Below are 19,021 nucleotides of genomic sequence, written 5' to 3' on the forward strand. Positions count from 1 at the left end.
TTTGTTAGTGTACAAATTGTGACTGGTACACCATAAACACCATATATATATAGTGTACAAATTGTGACTGGTACACCATAAACACCAAACATATATAGTGTACAAATTGTGACTGGTACACCATAAACACCAAACATATATAGTGTACAAATTGTGACCGGTACACCATAAACACCAAACATATATAGTGTACAAATTGTGACCGGTACACCATAAACACCAAACATATATAGTGTACAAATTGTGACTGGTACACCATAAACACCAGACATATATAGTGTACAAATTGTGACTGGTACACTGTGAACACCAGACATATATAGTGCACAAATTGTGACTGGTACACTGTGAACACCAGACATATATAGTGTACAAATTGTGACTGGTACAACATAAACACCACACATATATAGTGTACAAATTGTGACTGGAATATTGTGAACACCAGACATATATAGTGTACAAATTGTGACCGGTACACCACAAACACCAGACATATATAGTGTACAAATTGTGACCGGTACAACATAAACACCAAACTTATATAGTGTACAAATTGTGACTGGTACACTGTGAACACCAGACATATATAGTGTACAAATTTTGACTGGTACACTGTGAACACCAGACATATATAGTGTACAAATTGTGACTGGTACACTGTGAACACCAAACATATATAGTGTACAAATTTTGACTGGTACAACATAAACACCAGACATATATAGTGTACAAATTTTGACTGGTACACTGTGAACACCAGACATATATAGTGTACAAATTGTGACTGGTACAACATAAACACCAGACATATAAAGTGTACAAATTTTGACTGGTACACTGTGAACACCAGACATATATAGTGTACAAATTGTGACTGGTACACTGTGAACACCAGACATATATAGTGTACAAATGAGGTTATTGATATGAAATAAAAACTACTAAACGTGACATAAGTGGTCAATGGATATTTAAATTTATAACGATTTTCTACCATTATGAATGAAACTTAAGACACTGAACTTCTTTGCATAGGTTTTAACATAAATTACAACAATCAGGCAACTGACCAGCAGAAACCATTGAACATCCACAACAAACTGGCAAACACAAGGCATGCATGGTCAGCAAAATCCATCATATTTCTCAAACTATCAGTACACATAAACACATGATATTTCTTCATAGAACAAGGATAAAGAAACCAGTATTTTATTTGCTATTAATTTACTTTCCTTAAGCTAGAACTTGATATTCTGCAAAATCTAAAATCCAGGTTCAAAAACATCTGAAAACTAATAGCTTGTTTCACTGTCTCCACTTGGCTCAAATATATAATTATATATGTAGATTGTAGATAAACTAAGAATTGGGGATGATTTCCTCTACAATAAGTTATATATAGCTCAATAAATATACAAAGATAAATTTTCTCTTAATATAACATTTTGGTTAATATCATGTTTAAACACACTTTATATTCTCTCTATATATTTTATGCAAAATACACACTGTTGTTTGTTAACATTTGTTGGTATTTTACTTGCTATAAATATGAAACTTCACAATCTCACACATTTCAGTGTGCTTCTCCAGTAAAGGTACCATGGGTCATATTCTCACCTTTATTTAGAACTGTTGTCAAAGTGTTGTTCTTCAATTTGTCCATACGCAAAATCTGAACAGTTGAACACGCTCTGATAATATTGCAACATTACACAGATAAATTTGCACGTTTTCAAATCTGAATTGTGAAAAAAACAGTCATTGAGAATCATATTCAGGACTGTAATTTTCAATCATGTGTAAGTGGAAAAGGAAAGGTATGATAAGTACATATAAACATTTATCCTACAACTGGCTCTGCCGTTGTCAGAATACACTTTCCACATATATTTTTACTGGATTCGGCAATGACAGAAAACAGCTGTATTTCAACATGTGCTTTAATTCGCATTAATTGCTTTCTGAATTTACTTTAAAATTTAATTTAACAATATTAGTAACTGTTGAAAGTAGCGATTTTATATATTGTAATGACAAAGTTTATTTACGACAATTCATAAAATTGCTGTAAAATCACTTGCAGTTTGGAATTATATCTCTGCACGGAACAATTATTTTGGCATACATCATCAGGTAAAATTCAGTGTAACGTTAAAATCGGGTAAGCAAAGATTGGACAACAAAATTATTAAGGATTTGATTGTCTGATTTTCATTCAATGTTGCTGGATTAATAGAAACATGGTCAGTGTCTTAAAATATAAGCTGTATTTTGTCACGAGACAGGAAGACAAAAAACAGGTGCTCACCAGAGACTCGCCACTTTCGTCTTTCTTCACCTTATAAATACAGCTTATATTTTAAGACATTGACCGTGTATTCTTTATGTTCACAGAAAAAGATGAAAAAAAACACAATGATAAATCCAACTTTCTCTATTTTCATAGTTTTAAATTCATAGCAAGGTATCTCTGTCCAATATGTAAAATAGGAAAAGTCCAATTTGAATTTTACAATGATACGGGCAAAACTTTTGAAAGCTTACTGCTATAGATATATAAGTTCTATAAGTGAATGCATAGATATTCATTCACTTGGATTTAGGCAATTAGCAAAATAAATATTACCATGTAAAACAATTCACTGTTATTGTTGTGCTTGTTTTTTAATTTGTTTTTTTTTGTTTACATAACTCTACATATTGCTGAGTTTTATCTCACTAAAGGAGACCTTTGTTCTGATGACATATAACTACAACAACGTACCAGCATATTGTACTTGGATGTGATATTTCTGTAACATAATATTTATCATGTTTTTAAACAAGGTGGATTATTGTCTATTACTATTTACACAGGTAACTATAAAAGTTTCAGAATATAAGTAAGAAGTGACATCTTCAAATTTTTAAGTCAAGGAAGTTCACAACGTACTTTGCTTTGCAGTAAAATAAATTTCAAAGAAAGCAAGAACAAGTTTAAAACGATTAGAAAAAGTCTACCAAACATGAATACCTCTGCAAGCTTCTATCAAAACCCAGAATCAGTTTATGTGTAGAACAAGATGTTATAGGGTAAATTTGAACCAAATCAGTTGTCAGATTCTAAGGATATGACATTGTTTGGGATGGAAGGGACCTGTGTAACAATAATTGCTTCACCATATAATGACAGGGACATCATAATAACATTAAGAATTACACAACTGATACAACAATGTATGTTTTTTCTCTCTTTTCTTTTGCTTATCATGTGTTAATATTTCCAAATGTACTCTAAGATGTACAGACATTCAACATCGTATCAGTGTTGTATTGTTTTTCTTCTGAATCCTACAACCATATGTTACAATAAAGAAAAGGTATGTCTTTAAAAAATTGACAAATTACTTATCATACTAATCCATGTAGAATGAAATCCTCCATTATCCGTCCAGACATTTTTTACACTTAAATCTAAAAAGGTTTTTCTCCCCTGAAACATGAATTACAAGTATTAAACTGAATATGTATCATCATCATTATGTTACAATTTTAAAGCATCTAGATTTCAACCTTTTCCATCAAAAGTATCACATAAATCTTGAAAAAATAGATATTTTCTGGTGCCTACCTCACTGAACAACATACAGGAGGTCTGCCATCTTGACTAAATAGGGTAAAGTGTCCTATATTATACTATATCAACCATAATAGCTCAGATTGGTCTGTTTCTCAGTTTCACAAGAGACACAAACTGCCACAGATTTGTAACTCGGATCTTCATCCAAGGTAACATAAATCAAGTGAGCAATTATGTCCTGTCTTAAAACACAAACTCAACAACACATTATACAGCAATCAGTAGCAATAACAAGTAGTCTTTCATACCATATTTATATTAAGGACAGTCTATAAGTCCAGAACAAAACTAACTTTAAGCTGAATCAACATTTCTTATAAAAATCATCTTTATGGAAACTCTTTGGTTATCTGATGTTGAAGAGAACCAAACAAATTTCAGATTTATTGCATCAATTTTGATTTCAAGCAACTAATAATACTTGCATTTTCTTACTTTTCAACGTGTCAACTTCTCTTGGTTTGAGAATAACATGACATTAAATAAAGCACCAATCTTCAGAGATATATATATATATATATATAAAACAAGAGGCTCAAGGGCGTTAACGATCACCTGAGGTCTTCAGGTCTTTGGATAGTTTAAGAACTTTAAGTATTGGGGCTGATAGAACAGAACTGATATATGCATACTTAGAAAGTTAAAGTTGTTTCTTAGTTTGAAGGCTTAATTTTCAACACTCTTTGATAACAAAGTGATAATACTCTTTGTTGTAGTTTAGTGTATTAGGCCCCTGTGACCTTGAATGAAGGTCAAGGCCATTCATTTGAACAAACCTGATAGCCCTTCAACCCAGCATGCTACTGACCCAATATCAGCACCCTGGGCCTTTTGGTGATTGAGAAGAAGTTGCATAAATATTTCAACACATTTGACCTCTGTGGCCTTGAAAGTGGGTCATGGTCATTCATTTTTGATGAACTTTGTAGCCCTTAATCCCAGCATGCTACAGGCACATTATCAGTACTCTGGGCCATTAGTTTATTACGAGGAAGTCAAAAATGTCAATTTTTTGCACAATGTATGAAGCATGACCCTCAAGATCAGGTGACCTAAAAACAGTAAAACAAGCTCTCTGGTTGTTCCATCCATCAGTGTATAAAAGTGTTAACTCCCCCCACCCCCCAAACCCTTTCTCTTAAAAGTATATAAATTTAGCATTGAAATTTCACCCTCTTTTTATTTTTTGTATTTGACAAAAGGGAAAAATAGATGAAAGTTAACCTGCATGGAAAGCTTTGATCCGCAAAGCCAAAGTATTAGATTTCATATTACAGACTTTTGTTTCCAGATGTGTCAATCAACCCAAAAATTGTCAAAACGGTTAACTTCTGAATGCATCTGCTTCAGGTGTTGAAGGGTACTGATGATGGCTATGTCAGATCCATCCTTTCCCAGGCTGGAAGTGTAGGTCCACATATCCTTGGAAACGATCTTGTCTTCAAGGCGATTAAAAGGACACACCTTGAGATGTTCAGACAAAGGACTTGAATTACTGTACAGCCACTTATGTATTGGTGTGAAACTTGTACTGAATGACCACTTCTGTAAAACAAGACAATAAAATCATGCCAGAGATATTTTTTTTCATAGCTAATAATTGGAAACTGACAAAATAAAGTGTTGTTATCCTAAAATGTCCTTGAGAATGTCCTATATATATATTTTATCCTAAATACTATATATATCAATTTCCTCAGAACTCCATTGATATAAATGTTCATCTAAAATGGCTTAATCTTTAATTTGGAGCAGTGGACATGATCATTAAAATTGTCACCTTGATTTTAAAAGTTACTACGTATACAGTGACAAAATCACAAGTTCTTTAATTGATGACACCTCTTTTATTTTCTGTGGGATTCACAAATTTTGAGGACACTCTATATCTATGTGGGATGGGACTTGTCAAAATTTTGAAAAAAAGGTGTTCTGGACTTGCCTTAAATAATCTTATAAAATTTACTGTGAAATTAATCTTTAGATCAAAGAGGATAACTGTAATTGAACTCATACCTTGTGCGAGATCTGCCAAGTAACCTTTGACCCGGATTTGACCTTTTCCCAGACAGGGATCACCATACCCTTATTGATGAGGATGGAACAAGTGATGTTGCGGAAAAGTTTACAGGTAAGAGACAAATTACACAGACTAAAGCTGTCCAGGAAGGTCACCAGGTGTATTAAAACTTCAACTGGTAAACAAAGGAGGGGAGACAACTCTTCATCGTCTTTCTGAGCCTTGGTCACAAAGCTGTATCCCCCAGAGAGATTACGGAATCGTGGATACACTTTTATTCTAGAGTCAAACTTGTGAGAGGTAACAATTTCTGGAGTGGCTTCCCTTAGTCGTTGTCTCGGAACTTCAGCATAGATGTCTGTCACATGACTATTTGAGTCTAAGTGAGCAGGGTCAGGGTTGGAAGCTTTACTGGGGATAATAGTGTCATCTTCCATACTGTCCTCCTCCTGGCAAGTGAGCAAACCAAAACTCTCCAGCAGAGAGCTGTGTACAATCTGTCCTCTCGGCTCCCCTGGAACAAGTCTCTGATGAGAATATGTACATCCTAGGTAGGCTAACGGACAACGCTGTTCCACAACGCCATTCAATCCACAGTGAATGTCATTGTGTACGTTTTTGAAGTGCCATGTGTATTCCTCACGACGGAAATCTTGAGCACAGAGAAAGGTGTACATTTTGGGGTGTTTAGAAATGTACTTGGATATACACTCGATATTGAGACTCACACCTAACAGTTCATGAAGTTTGACATCTTTTTTGTACAGTTCCACAAAATGATCATTGACTGTCTGCTGGTCACCACTATCAGACTTACTATCACCAACCTGACTGATCATGTCCAGAGATTCCATACTACTAGCATTGCATGAGAGGCTAGAATCATATCTTGAACTGCTGAGAGTTCTATCACAAGAACAACTGTCTTCAGTTCCCGGATTTTCTGTTGTTGAAGAGCTGGTATTAAATTCTGAGCATGCTATAGACATTGATTCGACTTTGTCTTTGATTTTGGAATCAATATCATATGAATTGATGTTTAGCTTGATGTCCTGTTCCTCTCGGATATCAGACAGGTGCTCCTGCTTTTGTCCAAGCAATGATGCAGGATTTGAAGCCATGGTTAAATTTTCTGATATATGTTTAGTTGCACGATAGAGTTTTGAACAAACACTCATCTTAAGCCCTGGAGGAAATCGTGTATTTTCCCATGGGGCATCCAACTCATCATCAGATACTGTCACTGAGGCTGTATCTGATGGGCAATCGGAGTCTATGGACCCACTACGATTTTCAAATGGGACTCCCGGATATCGCTGAGTTATTGTATTCTGGAGGACCTTTCTGATCCTTTGAGGGGCTTTCATGGACTCCATCAACATCCTCTGGTCCCTGAGAGCCAAAGCTACATCCAGCTGACCACATCGTACATGTGGATTGTCCAGTGGTAAGGGGGCTTTAATGTTCTCCTCTGCTGAGTGCATCGGCCAGCGATTCCACTCAATCACACATCGCATCACGCTTGCTGGACAAACTCGAATGTGGGCATTTATCTTATTTCTGGTCATCTCCAGCGGACAGCCATAGCTGTGATTAGTACAGGGCACCTGAAACATTAAAACACTTCGACCTAAACATTTTGATATTGCCAGGATTATTCACAGAACTTTTCTTAATTATCCTCTCATGTATCTGACCCCAAGAGTGATAATATCATACAAACAATATCAAAATTTCCTGGGTATAAATAATATGGTAAAACTTTATCTATATTGGAAAACTGATATTGCATTAAAATTAAACCTTTTAAAATTGTTTTCTTTGCTTGTTTGTTTCTAGAGACTTTATAGGTTTTAACTTCTAAAGACACATCAGGAAAATTATAAAATATACATAGCATGTGTTCTGTCCAAATCTTTATCAAAATGGGGAGGAAAGGTTGGGGTGGTGGGGTCAAATGTGTCATATTTTGAATGTTATTCACACAATTCACATTCCTTCCATGGATTCCAATGTTAACATATATACTGAGTACTTGCATTACTTTATTATCACATCTGGAATATATACAAAATCTAAAATCCTGGTCTCTGAGTCTGTTGCAGAACTCTGCATGTTGTAATACCTTTGAAACAAGTTAAAAAAGGATTACCTCATCACTGCTAAAATTGAATACAGATTCTATAGAACTCCTAAAGTAATGATTACTGAGTTAATCAATATTGTCAAAGCACATGACACTAAACATGGACTTCATCACCACAAATTGTGACCGGTACACCATAAACACCAAACATATATAGTGTACAAATTGTGATTGGTACACCATAAACACCAAACATATATAGTGTACAAATTGTGACCGGTACACCATAAACACCAGATATATATAGTGTACAAATTGTAACTGGTACACCATACACACCAAACATATATATTGTACAAATTGTGACCGGTACACCATAAACACCAGATATATATAGTGTACAAATTGTGACTGGTACACCATAAACACCAAACATATATAGTGTACAAATTGTGACTGGTACACCATACACACCAGAAATATATAGTGTACAAATTGTGACCGGTACACCATAAACACCAAACATATATAGTGTACAAATTGTGACCGGTACACCATAAACACCAGATATATATAGTGTACAAATTGTGACTGGTACACCATCAACACCAAACATATATAGTGTACAAATTGTGACTGGTACAACAACAAGAGATCCCAGAGGGATCTTGGCGCCCATCATTTGAGAATCTGTTTTCAGTTCTTGAAGATTTGTTTATTTTTTTTGTTTGTTACAGGTGTTGTAAATGTTCATGAACTGGTCTTCATTGAATGTACTCAATGATGGCACAAGATATTTTTAGTATTATTAAGATAATGGACAACCTTTTAGCAAATATCATTTGAAAAAGATCCCAAAGTATTATTAGATATGCACAGTCAGTTACAGGTGGATAATGGACAATATGCTTGTGCTGTAACAAACTTTATCAACATCCAAGATGGCTGCCTGTGGGCCACCTTGATTTCAAATCAGTCCAAAAAAGGTACAATGCACAACTAGGGACCAAGGGGAACCTGCATATGAAATTTGAGAAAGATCCATCCAGTACTTTCCAAGAAATAGCAGTAACAAACTTTATATCCAAGATGGCCACCTGTCGGCCATCTTGAATTCGAATCAGTCCAAAAAAGGTACAATGCACAACTAGGGACCAAGTGGAAACTGCATATGGAATTTGAGAAAGATCTATCCAGTACTTTCCAAGAAATAGCAGTAACAAACTTTTACATCCAAAATCCAAGATGGCCACCTGTCGGCCATCTTGAATTTGAATCAGTCCAAAAAAGGGACAATGCACAACTAGTGACCAAGGGGAAACTGGATATGAAATTTGAGAAAGATCCATCCAGTAATTTTCCAGAAATAGCGGTAACAAACTTTTACTTCCAAAATCCAAGATGGCCACCTGTCGGCCATCTTGAATTCGAATCAGTCCAAAAAAGGTACAATGCGCAACTAGTGACCAAGGGGAAACTGGATATGAAATTTGAGAAAGATCCATAAACACCAAACATATATAGTGTACAAATTGTGACTGGTACACCATAAACACCAAACATATATAGTGTACAAATTGTCACCAGTACACCATCAACACCAAACATATATAGTGTACAAATTGTGACCAGTACACCAAAACACCAAACATATATAGTGTACAAATTGTGACTAGTACACCATAAACACCAAACATATATAGTGTACAAATTGTCACTGATACACCATCAACACCAAATATATATAGTGTACAAATTGTGACTGGTACACCATAAACACCAAACATATATAGTGTACAAATTGTCAACAGTACACCATCAACACCAAACATATATAGTGTACAAATTGTGACGCTGGTACACTTTGAACACCAAACATATATCGTCTACAAATTGTGACTGGTACACCATAAACACCAAACATATATAGTGTACAAATTGTGACTGGTACACCATAAACACCAAACATATATAGTGTACAAATTGTGACCAGTACACCATAAACACCAAACATATATAGTGTACAAATTGTGACCAGTACACCATAAACACCAAACATATATAGTGTAAAAATTGTAACCAGTACACCATAAACACCAAACAGATATAGTGTACAAATTGTGACTGATACACTGTGAACACCAAACATATATAGTGTACAAATTGTGACTGGTACACCGTGAACACCAAATATATATAGTGTACAAATTGTGACTGGTACACCATAAACACCAAACATATATAGTGTACAAAAACACCAAACATATATATAGTGTACACATATATTGTGACTGGTACACCATAAACACCAAACATACAAAATGTGACTGGTAGACCATGAACACCAAACATATATAGTGTACAAATTGTGACTGGTACACCATGTAAACACCAAACATATATAGTGTACAAATTGTGACCGGTACACATAAACAGACATATATAGTGTACAAATTGTGACCAGTACATTGTGAACACCAAATATATATAGTGTACAAATTGTGACCAGTACACCATCAACACCAAACATATATAGTGTACAAATTGTGACTGGTACACCATAAACACCAAACATATATAGTGTACAATTTGTGACCGGTACACCATAAACAACAGACATATATAGTGTACAAATTGTGACCAGTACATTGTGAACACCAAATATATATAGTGTACAAATTGTGACCGTTACACCATCAACACCAGACATATATAGTGTACAAATTGTGACCAGTACATTGTGAACACCAAATATATATAGTGTACAAATTGTGACTGGTACACCATAAACACCAAACATATATAGTGTACAAATTGTGATTGGTACACCATAAACACCAAACATATATAGTGTACAAATTGTGACTGATACACTGTGAACACCAAACATATATAGTGTACAAATTGTGATTGGTACACCATAGACACCAGATAAATATAGTGTACAAATTGTGACCAGTACACCATAAACACCAAACATATATAGTGTACAAATTGTGACTGGTACACCATAAACACCAGACATATATAGTGTACAAATTGTGACTGGTACACCATAAACACCAGACATATATAGTGTACAAATGTGACTGGTACAGTGTGAACACCAAACATATATAGTGTACAAATTGTGATTGGTACACCATAAACACCAGACATATATTAGTGTACAAATTGTGACTGATACACTGTGAACACCAGACATATATATACAAATTGTGGCTGTACACTTTGAACACCAAACATATATAGTGTACAAATTGTGACTGATACACCATAAACACCAAACATATATAGTGTACAAATTGTGATTGGTACACCATAAACACCAAACATACAAATTGTGACCGGTACACCATAAACACCAAACATATATAGTGTACAAATTGTGATTGGTACACCATAAACACCAAACATACAAATTGTGACCGGTACACCATAAACACCAAACATATATAGTGTACAAATTGTGACACGTACACTTTGAACACCAAACATATATAGTGTACAAATTGTGACTGATACACTGTAAACACCAGACATATATAGTGTACAAATTGGGACTAGTACACCATAAACACCAGACATATATAGTGTACAAATTGTGACCGGTAAACCATGAACACCAAACATATATAGTGTACAAATTGTGACTGGTACACCATGAACACCAAACATATATAGTGTACAAATTGTGACCAGTACATTTTGAACACCAAATATATATAGTGTACAAATTGTGACTGGTACACCATCAACACCGGTCATATATAGTGTACAAATTGTGACTGGTACACCGTGAACACCAAATATATATAGTGTACAAATTGTGACTGGTACAACATCAACACCAAAGATATATAGTGTACAAATTGTGACCAGTACACCATAAACACCAAACATATATAGTGTACAAATTGTGACCGGTACACCATAAACACCAGATATATATAGTTTACAAATTGTGACCAGTACACCATCAATACCATACATATATAGTGTACAAATTGTGACCAGTACACCATAAACACCAGACATATATAGTGTACAAAGTGTGACTGGTACACCATAAACACCAGACATATATAGTGTACAAATTGTGACTGGTACACCATAAACACCAGACATATATAGTGTACAAATGTGACTGGTACACTGTGAACACCAAACATATATAGTGTACAAATTGTGATTGGTACACCATAAACACCAGACATATATTAGTGTACAAATTGTGACTGATACACTGTGAACAATAGACATATATAGTGTACAAAGTGTGGCTGATACACTGTGAGCACCAAACATATATATTGTACAAATTGTGACCGGTACACCATAAACACCAAACATATATAGTGTACAAATTGTGATTGGTACACCATAAACACCAAACATATATAGTGTACAAATTGTGACTGGTACACCCTAAACACCAAACATATATTAGTGTACAAATTGTGACTGATACACTGTGAACACCATACATATATAGTGTACAAATTGTGATCGGTACACCATAAACACCAGACATATATAGTGTACAAATTGTGACCAGTACACCATCAACACCAAACATATATAGTGTGCAAATTGTGACCAGTACACCATAAACACCAGATATATATAGTGTACAAATTGTAACCAGTACACCATAAACACCAAACATATATAGTGTACAAATTGTGACCGGTACACCATAAACACCAGACATATATAGTGTACAAATTGTGACTGGTACACCATAAACACCAAATATATATAGTGTACAAATTGTGACTGGTACACCATAAACACCAAACATATATAGTGTACAAATTGTGACTGGTACACCATAAACACCAAACATATATAGTGTACAAATTGTGACCGGTACACCATCAACACCAGATATATATAGTGTACAAATTGTGACCAGTACACCATCAATACCAGACATATATAGTGTACAAATTGTGATTGATACACTGTGAACACCATACATATATAGTGTACAAATTGTGACTGGTACCCTATCAACACCAAACATGTATAGTGTACAAATTGTGACTGATACACTGTAAACACCATATATATATATAGTGTACAAATTGTGACCAGTACACCATAAACACCAGACATATATAGTGTACAAATGTGACTGGTACACTGTGAACACCAAACATATATAGTGTACAAATTGTGATTGGTACACCATAAACACCGACATATATTAGTGTACAAATTGTGACTGATACACTGTGAACAATAGACATATATAGTGTACAAAGTGTGGCTGATACACTGTGAGCACCAAACATATATAGTGTACAAATTGTGACCGGTACACCATAAACACCAAACATATATAGTGTACAAATTGTGACCAGTACACCATAAACACCAAACATATATAGTGTACAAATTGTGACTGGTACACTGTGAACACCAAACATATATTAGTGTACAAATTGTGACTGATACACTGTGAACACCATACATATATAGTGTACAAATTGTGATCGGTACACCATAAACACCAGACATATATAGTGTACAAATTGTGACCAGTACACCATAAACACCAAACATATATAGTGTGCAAATTGTGACCGGTACACCATAAACACCAGACCAGTACACCATAAACACCAAACATATATAGTGTGCAAATTGTGACCGGTACACCATAAACACCAGACATATATAGTGTACAAATTGTGGCTGGTACACCATAAACACCAAACATAGATAGTGTACAAATTGTGACCGGTACACCATAAACACCAGATATATATAGTGTACAAATTGTAACCAGTACACCATACACACCAAACATATATAGTGTACAAATTGGGACCGGTACACCATCAACACCAGATATATATAGTGTACAAACTGTGACTGGTACACCATAAACACCAGACATATATAGTGTACAAATGTGACTGGTACACTGTGAACACCAAACATATATAGTGTACAAATTGTGATCGGTACACCATGAACACCAGACATATATTAGTGTACAAATTGTGACTGATACACTGTGAACACTATACATATATAGTGTACAAATTTTGACCAGTACACCATAAACACCAGACATATATAGTGTACAAATTGTGATTGGTACACCATAAACACCAAACATATATAGTGTACAAATTGTGACCAGTACACCATAAACACCAAACATATATAGTGTACAAATTGTGACTGGTACACCATAAACACCAAACATATATAGTGTACAAATTGTGACCAGGTCAACACCAAACATACACCATAAACACCAGACATATATAGTGTACAAATGTGACTGGTACACTGTGAACACCAAACATATATAGTGTACAAATTGTGATTGGTACACCATAAACACCAAACATATATAGTGTACAAATTGTGACCAGTACACCATAAACACCAAACATATATAGTGTACAAATTGTGACTGGTACACCATAAACACCAAACATATATAGTGTACAAATTGTGACCAGTACACCATAAACACCAAACATATATAGTGTACAAATTGTGACCAGTACACCATAAACACCAAACATATATAGTGTACAAATTGTGACTGGTACACCATAAACACCAAACATATATAGTGTACGAATTGTGACTGGTACACCATAAACACCAAACATATATAGTGTACAATTTGTGACCGGTACACCATAAACAACAGACATATATAGTGTACAAATTGTGACCTGGTACACCATAAACACCAAATATATATATGTACAAATTGTGACCAGTACACCATAAACACCAGACATATATAGTGTACAAAATTGTGTACAAATTGTGACTATATATATATAGTGTACAAATTGTGACCAGTACACCAAAACACCAAACATATATAGTGTTCAAATTGTGACTAGTACACCATAAACACCAAACATATATAGTGTACAAATTGTGACTGGTACACCATAAACACCAAACATATATAGTGTACAAATTGTGACTGATACACCATAAACACCGACATATATATAGTGTACACACATATATGTGTACAAAGTGTGGCTGATACACTGTAAACACCAGACATATATAGTGTACAAATTGTGACTGTTACAACATAAACACCAGACATATATAGTGTACAAATTGTGACTGGAACAACATAAACACCAAACATATATAGTGTACAAATTGTGACCAGTACACCATAAACACCAAACATATATAGTGTACAAATTGTGACCGGTACACTGTGAACACCAAACTGTTACACTGTGAACACCATAAACTATATATATAGTGTACAAATTGTGACTGATACACTGTAAACACCATACATATATAGTGTACAAATTGTGATCGGTACACCATAAACACCAGACATATATAGTGTACAAATTGTGACCAGTACACCATAAACACCGACATATATTTGTGTACAAATTGTGACTGATACACTGTGAACACCAAACATATATAGTGTACAAATTGTGACTGGTACACCATAAACACCAAACATATATAGTGTACAAATTGTGACCAGTACACCATAAACACCAAACATATATAGTGTACAAATTGTGACTGGTACACCATAAACACCAAACATATATAGTGTACAAATTGTCACCAGTACACCATAAACACCAAACATATATAGTGTACAAATTGTGATTGGTACACCATAAACACCAAACATATATAGTGTACAAATTGTGACTGGTACACCATAAACACCAAACATATATAGTGTACAAAGTGTGGCTGATACACTGTGAGCACCAAACATATATAGTGTACAAATTGTGACCGGTACACCATAAACACCAGATATATATAGTGTACAAATTGTAACCAGTATACCATAAACACCAAACATATATAGTGTACAAATTGTGATTGGTACACCATAAACACCAAACATACAAATTGTGACCGGTACACCATAAACACCAAACATATATAGTGTACACCAGTACACCATAAACACCAAACATATATAGTGTACAAATTGTGACTGATACACCATAAACACCAAACATATATAGTGTCCAATTTGTGACCGGTACACCATGTGACCTGGTAACACCAGACATATATAGTGTACAAATGTGACTGGTACACTGTGAACACCAAACATATATAGTGTACAAATTGTGATCGGTACACCATGAACACCAGACATATATTAGTGTACAAATTGTGACTGATACACTGTGAACACCAAACATATGTAGTGTACAAATTGTCACTGATACACCATCAACACCAGATATATACAGTGTACAAATTGTGACTGGTACACTATAAACACCAGCCATATATCGTGTACAAATTGTGACTGGTACACTGTGAACACCAAACATATATAGTGTACAAATTGTGACCAGTACACCATAAACACCAAACATACAAATTGTGACCGGTACACCATAAACACCAAACATATATAGTGTACAAATTGTGACTGGTACACTGTGAACACCAAATATATATAGTGTACAAATTGTGACTGGTACACCATAAACACCAAACATATATAGTGTACAAATTGTGACTGGTACACTGTAAACACCAAACATATATAGTGTACAAATTGTGACTGGTACACTGTGAACACCGAATGTATGTTTATTGTTATAAACAAGTTGTGATACTACAGCATTCATAGTTACCTTCTCAAGAGAACAGATATTCTTGTGATCCTCAATTTTACACATATGTAGTCGCTGTCCACATGACTGACTGCACTCAATGACCTCACAGCTGCTGTTACCATCAGGAGATATGTTGCAGTATCGGTCATGACATCCTTCACAGTGAGCATGAAGTATAGATAAACTAAAAGCTAGGGCTTCATCTGTTGGACATGTCCGCTCTAGACCAGACTTTACTAGACGCCCTAAAATAAAAACAAGGAAAAAAACATAATGCAACTATATAGCGATCAAAAAGGTCTCAGACTTAAAATAAGTTATACATATAGTTGTTAAATTTGTGGGCCTACTATTATGTGACTATAATCTGATTGGATCAGTGTATGGATAAGAAATTTTATATCTGTCAATAAGTATCAATTTAAACAGTATAACCATGGACTTAAATACTGCTCTAAGATTTGTATTCACTGTTATAATTAACGGGTATTTATCATAGTTGTCGATCTTTATTGACTACAGATAAAATAGTCTCAAGTTTTTTTCAGAGTTCTATCAACTCCAGACCAATATAAACAAGTTGGTAGAACGTGAGAATAATTTGGACTATGGATACATGTATGTACAGATGTGTAGAAGCTATAGGAGATGCTTCCTTGGGGATACTGAACATGGGTTGTTGTTGTCTTCAGGGTCAAAGACTTTTGCAGGTGGGAGTAGTGTAGATGTTCAGAGTACAGGTTTTCTCTTTAATCAAGCAGTAGAGTGTCTGGCTAGAGACTGAAGGGTTGCTAGCTTGAACCCCAGTACTGACAGAGTGAATTTTACTCCTTCCTATTACAAATGCATAATGAAATAAAATCTCTCACAAATATCAAAAACCATACATGTCATTTCATCCAGTTCCAGATTTGCCTTTGAATAACTTTCTTCTGATAGCATACGCATTGTACAAATCAGTACAAAAGAGAAGGGGGAACATCTCTTAGTGATTCATATTTCAATAATTATGCACATCTGTCTGGTAGTAATAACAAAACATGAATCTTGTGGCGTTGGGTGATGTCCAGATAAGGAACACGTTTTGGCAGAAGTGGGACGTATATAAGTAGTGAGTTTTAGTACTGTAACAGAGAAGACTGGTCAGCAGGGGTCAAGATAATCTAGATCTGTTGAGTCATGATCACTGAAACTGAAAGCAATAATGTCTGTGCTGTAAACACAGTATTCTGAATTTAAAATCTCTATTAAGAGACACACATTTGAATTTAACAATACTGATTAAAATCCAAGAGGGTAAGAATGCTAATCGATTTTATACAAACCGGGCATGTAAGACATCTTCGCGTGATACTCCTTCCCCTCTCAACTCACAACTTTCAGCAACACTTTTGACAGTTAATCCTCGTCAGAAAGGCGCTTGTATGCCTCAACCCATTGATTTGCGTTAGCGCTGTACCGAAAGCAAACGTTTTAAAGACAAAATTTTGTGATAATCTATAGACCAGTGTCTTATTTTATTTTCTCTCATAAAATTATTTAAAATATCGACATTGATTAAAACAACTTCGTGATGATTAATTTGAGATAATTAGTATACAATTTACTGCGTCAAAATTTCTTCGATGATGTCCTTGATTAAGGTTGGATAATGAAATATAAAATTTTTACGGGGCACATCACGGGGAGTCTGAAAGGGGAAACAACGACAAAAGGAAGAAGACGACTTCTGACGCGCGGTTGACAAGTACATATTGTAAAATAGAAATGTGAGGAAGGCAGACGCACTTTAAAAATTGATTGTGAGTAGTCGGAAATCATTTGACACTAGTTGATGTAAAAAAAAGACAATTAGCGGTCTATTAATTCAACATAAATGAAGTCACTATGATGAGTCACGAGGGCACGAAGTGACTAAAATTAGAAATTGTTTTTTTTTTTTTTTATGAAGAACAGGGGGTCTACAAATTCTGGCATCCTCTGTCCATTGGCAGATGAATCTGATACCTGTGGTCCATATATAAGTGCTTAAAGTCAGATGATCATGAAAGCCTCTGGACCTTTATCATATGTACAAGTAGGTCCATATAGAGTCAGATGATCATAAAAGCCCATGCACATTTACCATTTATAGATCCTTATAGTCAAATGATCATGAAGATCTATGGATCGCTATCATATAGATCCTTATATGTAATAGTGGGCCACCAGGTGTGCTCTGGTAATACACACACACACCACATTTGCACACAGTAGGTCCAGAGCAGGCAGAGGCTGGCTGGATCTTCTTTTTATTCCTGATCCTGCTTGTATAGCCTTTCGTCCTTGGTATGGGAGTCACCGGCATAACAATGTAGGATCATAATATTAGTGCAAACTATTGGCAACTTACGCTAAACAACTCCACTACCGTACAGTATCCCAATGTAAAAGTGTGTAACCTTATGCTACCTAACATTAGTACCAGCAGACCACATGCTCCTAGCTCCCTATAGGTCTACAGCTAACCAGTGTATACAGATTTCCTATGGATGCATAAGCCCTAAGCCCTGACTATCCCCTGGTAATACACATCCTATGGTTACCATAGCACTCTATATATGTGAGTTGATGTCACACTACTGGGTACTTTCAGCAGCACCACTACTGTAGTATCCTCC

At 35.1% G+C, this 19,021-nt stretch overlaps 2 protein-coding genes across 2 annotated transcripts in view; one reads left to right on the plus strand and one right to left on the minus strand.

The window, feature by feature from the left end:
• Positions 1-956: 956 nt before the first annotated feature.
• Positions 957-17,702, minus strand: LOC132553758 (F-box only protein 30-like). Its single transcript, XM_060218029.1, has 4 exons — positions 17,687-17,702; positions 16,380-16,606; positions 5,645-7,255; positions 957-5,173 (listed from the first exon to the last, which is right to left on the minus strand). The coding sequence occupies exons 1-4, from the start codon at positions 17,700-17,702 to the stop codon at positions 4,925-4,927; spliced, it is 2,103 nt and encodes a 700-aa protein (XP_060074012.1). The 3' UTR covers positions 957-4,924.
• Positions 17,703-18,078: 376 nt separating this feature from the next.
• Positions 18,079-19,021, plus strand: part of LOC132553756 (gamma-secretase subunit Aph-1-like) — a 17,340-nt gene continuing 16,397 nt past the window's right edge. The window contains exon 1 of the mRNA XM_060218027.1: positions 18,079-18,163. The gene's annotated coding sequence lies outside the window, so the exon portion shown is untranslated. The remainder of the gene's footprint in view (positions 18,164-19,021) is intronic.

This window comes from Ylistrum balloti, unplaced genomic scaffold (assembly GCF_031769215.1).
Source record: "Ylistrum balloti isolate Yb309-2 unplaced genomic scaffold, AGI_CSIRO_Ybal_v1 Utg370348, whole genome shotgun sequence".
NCBI lineage: Eukaryota > Metazoa > Mollusca > Bivalvia > Pectinida > Pectinidae > Ylistrum > Ylistrum balloti.